A 4,324-nucleotide genomic window follows, 5' to 3' on the forward strand; every position below is an offset into this window, starting at 1 on the left:
ACCACCTGAGATGTCATTAGTGCACACGGTGTTTCATGTGTCTATGTTGAAGAAAGTAGTTGGATATCCGATACTCATTGTTCTGGTTGAGACTATTGAGGTTAATGAGGAATTGACGTATGAAGAGATTCCAGTTTCTATTATTGATCGGCAAGTCCGATAGTTGAGAAATAAAGAAATTGCCTCCGTGAAAGTGCTATGGCAAAACCAATAGGTTGAAGAGGCTACTTGGCAGGCCGAGGAAGAAATGAAGAAAAAGTATCCTTATTTGCTTGAATAGCCATGTATTTATAAAGTTGTGTTCTATGAAAATTCTAAGGGTTACCTTCTATGAATTATGTATCATTTGTACAAATTGACGTTAAGGGTGTTACTTTCTGGTAATATATTGCTTGTGAGGCCACAGTTGGTGTTGTTTTGTGGTATGTTACGTCGTTGGACTATGTATATATTGTTAGGATGTGTTTTTGGGGATCTCTGATAGGTGGATAGGCCTAGTTACAGGAGAAACTCTAGCGAAATGTTTGGAAATTTAGGGAGTTAGCCAAATTTTAAAACTACTAGTGAGTGTAAATTAACAGTTGGAGCACATTTGATGCTAATAACAGATTTTGACCCTCATTCTAGGACGAATGATCCTAAGTGGGGGAGAATGTAAGGCCCCGTAAGATTTTGCAAAGGAAAAATAATATTTTGTGATGCCGAACTGGGCTTACGTGTTTGAGGATTGTATAAGCTCGCCGCGACTCGGACTTTTTGGGTTGAACAATGCACTGGAAAGTAAAGGAAAAAGATTTGGCCAGAAGAAATGCACTTTTGCGGCCCATTATACGGCCACAGAATCACTCTGCGGACCGCATAATGGTCGTAGAGTGAGACAGTCTTTTGGGCCATTTTTATGTCATTTTCGCGGCCCATTATGCGACCGCAAAACCATTTCACGGGCCGCACTCTGATCACATATCCATCTTTGAGATTTTTCGGAGGGAGGTTCTGCGGCGCATTATACAACCGCAGGACAGGTCTGCGGGCTGCATAATGACTGCAGACCGAGTCAGATTTGCCCAGTTCTGGAGGGCAATTATGCGGCCGATTCTGTGGACCGCATAAGCATTATGCGGTTGCATATACGACCGCATACCGTATTCCGGAGCTTTATTTTTGGGGTTTTTAAACTCGACCCTATTTCGTTAAAACATATGCCATAGTCCATTTTTGAGCATATTTCTGATATATTTAGAGTGAGAAAGAGTTCTTAGAGTGGGGAAGTAACCTTCAACCTAATATCCCACAATTCTTGCTCAATCATTGAGGATTAACAAAGAAAGTCCTCATCTTAAAGGTAAGAATCTATGTCCTAGCTCTCAATTTTGAAAATTTACAAAAAAAGAGATAATTAAAAAGACAATTATTAGAAAGATAATTCTTGGGTGTGAGGGGGTTGTTATCTTGCATGCATGTGTTATCAAAGAATGTGAGAAAGTTGTGAGATAAAAATGGTATAGAATGGGTTGGGGAATTATGGAATCTTTCACAAAATGGCCTTAAAAACATTAATGACACCTAGTGTTTGATAATGTGCTCAAATAAGCTAGAATCATGACCATCTTCCTAATTTTGGTCCAACTTGTTATATTTCTAAAATAGATCGAAGTTTCTAAAAATTCCAGAACGTTTTAGAGTTTAAAGGAAGCTCAATTGAGGTATGTTGGCTAAAACCCCCTTCTTCTTAGAATCGAATCCCACGGTGTTCATGTAATTGGTGTAAGTCCCAAATTGATCATTATCGAATTGGCTATTCCTAATGTGTTTGTGTTGAAGGATGTATGTTCACTATTTATTCTAAATGCTTCATTATGTCGTCTTGCCATTTGAGGATGTGTTCAAAATGTGGAATACGTGTTAAAAATGTTAAGACTTCATGTCAAGATCGAATAAAGGTTGTTATGCCAAATTGTATGAAAAGCCTCTATGTGCTTAGGATTCCCAAATTGCTCATATGTGTACTAATGCCTTAAATGATAGGCCTTATTGTTGTTGATGGTGATAATGATGTTTGAATGTGGAAAGGGAAAACTGGAATTATGAAATATGGCCAATTGCCAAGAATGACCTTCTAATTGAGGCCACTCAGGCCAATGAATTGAAAAGATGTGAAAGAAGTATGAAGTGAGATGATTGATTGAAAAGGTAATGTCTCGGGTGAGACGGCCTAGCCGATCGGGCCGTGATCGGACGCCATGCCGCACACATGGTGGTCACTGTGCTGGAAATGATAATTGAAATTGTGGTTATAGTTGATGTCTCAAATGAGAGGACCTATCCGATCAGGTCATGATCGGAATCCGTGTAAGAATATGGTGGTATTGTGAATTATGGTATATCGGCTCTAAAGATCACCCAACCTAATAACATGAAAATTTACTTGAAAACTTATGTAATCCCTAACTTGATGTTTTAGTATTATTTGAAGTTCTTATTGAATTCTTAACTGTTCCCCCGTGTATTATTATTCATTCTATTTATATGGTATTTAGTTTTACATACTAGTACTATTCGACAGTACTAACGTCCCTTTTGCTAGGGGTGCTGCATCTTTAAATGGATGCAGGTGGTTCCATAGCAGGCAGTGTTGATCAGCGATAGTGGTACATCCTCTTCCCAGCAGACTTGGTGAGCCCCACTTCATCCTGGGGTCACGTATTGTATCTTTTATTCATATTATTATCACGTCTCGAGGTATATCTGGGGCCTTGTTGCCGGCACTATCATAACACTCTTTTGTATCTTTTTAGAGGCTCCGTAGACACTATGTGGGTTGTACATGGGTGCTAGAAAGGTCAAACAGATTATGTTGTGTTTTGATCTCTTATTCCACTCGAATCATAAGAATGTGTGTATTGTATATATGATCTTCCTACTATCTAATTAATGAAATCATGTCTTCTCTTGATCATGGGTGAGTTGGGTAGAAAGTATCTAACATGCTTGCTCGATCGGGTTCACTCGGTTGAGCGCCGATCGCGCTTTTCGAGGTTGGGGCGTGACAAAGATGTCCTCCCCTACAATGTCCCAACAATGTTGGTAAAACAGTCCAGTAAAACCATCAGGTCCACTGGAATTATCTCCACCTAAAGCAAATACTGCATCCTTCACCTCTTCAATTGTAGGAAATCTGCAAAGCTCCAAATTTTGATCCATTATTACCATAGTAGGTACATTATTAAGTAGATCAAAGTTTGTAGGATCCTCTTCTTGTGTGAACTATCTCTGGAAAAGGTCTACTGCAACATTAGACATAAGGTCTTGAGATTCAATCCAAACACCATCTCCATTTTGAATTCTTCTGAGCTGCAGCTTTTGTCTCTTGCCATTCACATGATTGTGAAAAAACTTTGTGTTCCTATCACCTTCAGCAAACCAACTCATGCCTGCTTTTTGCTTCCAGAATTTCTCCTTAATGCTAAGATATTGTTTCAATTCAGCTTGTGTTTTTTGGAGAATAACCCTATTCTCAATTGTTGGTTCGTCTTCAAATAATATCTCATCAACCCTAACAATATCCTCTCTAATAGCAAGTTGTTTGAAGATGTCACCATATGTGAACTTACTCCAATGAGATAGGGCATTTTTGATTCTTTTGAGTTTTTGTTTGAACATCATAAAAGGATCACAAATAAAGTCTGTAATCCAGTTCTGTCTTACCACATCTTGGAATGTGTCATGCTATGTCGAGAAGTTTAGAAACTTAAAAGGTTTAACAAACTACATAGTCTCTTCCCCACAACTCATCAATAATGGGGCATGATCTGATCCTGTCCTAATAAGATGCTCAATTTCAGTAGTTGAGAAAAGATTCTGAAAAGGGAGATTGACAAACACTCTATCCAGCCTTTTGAAAATGCATTCTGAGTTTGCTATGCTATTCCACCATGTGAAGGGGCTGCCTTTAAACCCAACCTCAAACAGTCCACAAGAATTTACGCAAGCAGCAAATTTTTCATATTCAGGGGGATATACTGGTAGCCCACCTATCTTCTCATCCTCATCCATGATGACGTTAAAGTCTCCTCCAACTACCCAAGGAAGCTCCATATACTTGCCAAGTAATACAGGTTATATCACAATTGTATCCTCTCTAAAGATGAGCATTTAGCATACACAAATGTCATCATAATGTGTTTGACAATGTCCTGATGATACACTCTAATAGTAACCTGTTGTTTAGTGTCTATTAGTACCTCCTATTCAATCACAACATCAAAGAACAATCATATTTTACCATTAATATTTGACATAGCACCATTCATACCTAATCTTCGTC

General features: G+C 38.6%; 1 protein-coding gene across 1 annotated transcript; it reads right to left on the bottom strand.

Moving 5' to 3' along the window:
- Positions 1 to 3,264: 3,264 nt before the first annotated feature.
- Positions 3,265 to 4,095, bottom strand: LOC107803644 (uncharacterized). Its single transcript, XM_075250997.1, has 2 exons — positions 3,770 to 4,095; positions 3,265 to 3,568 (listed from the first exon to the last, which is right to left on the bottom strand). The coding sequence occupies exons 1-2, from the start codon at positions 4,093 to 4,095 to the stop codon at positions 3,265 to 3,267; spliced, it is 630 nt and encodes a 209-aa protein (XP_075107098.1).
- Between the last annotated feature and the right edge of the window lie 229 nt (positions 4,096 to 4,324).

This window comes from Nicotiana tabacum, chromosome 4, assembly GCF_000715075.1.
Source record: "Nicotiana tabacum cultivar K326 chromosome 4, ASM71507v2, whole genome shotgun sequence".
In the NCBI taxonomy this organism is placed as follows: Eukaryota; Viridiplantae; Streptophyta; class Magnoliopsida; order Solanales; family Solanaceae; genus Nicotiana; species Nicotiana tabacum.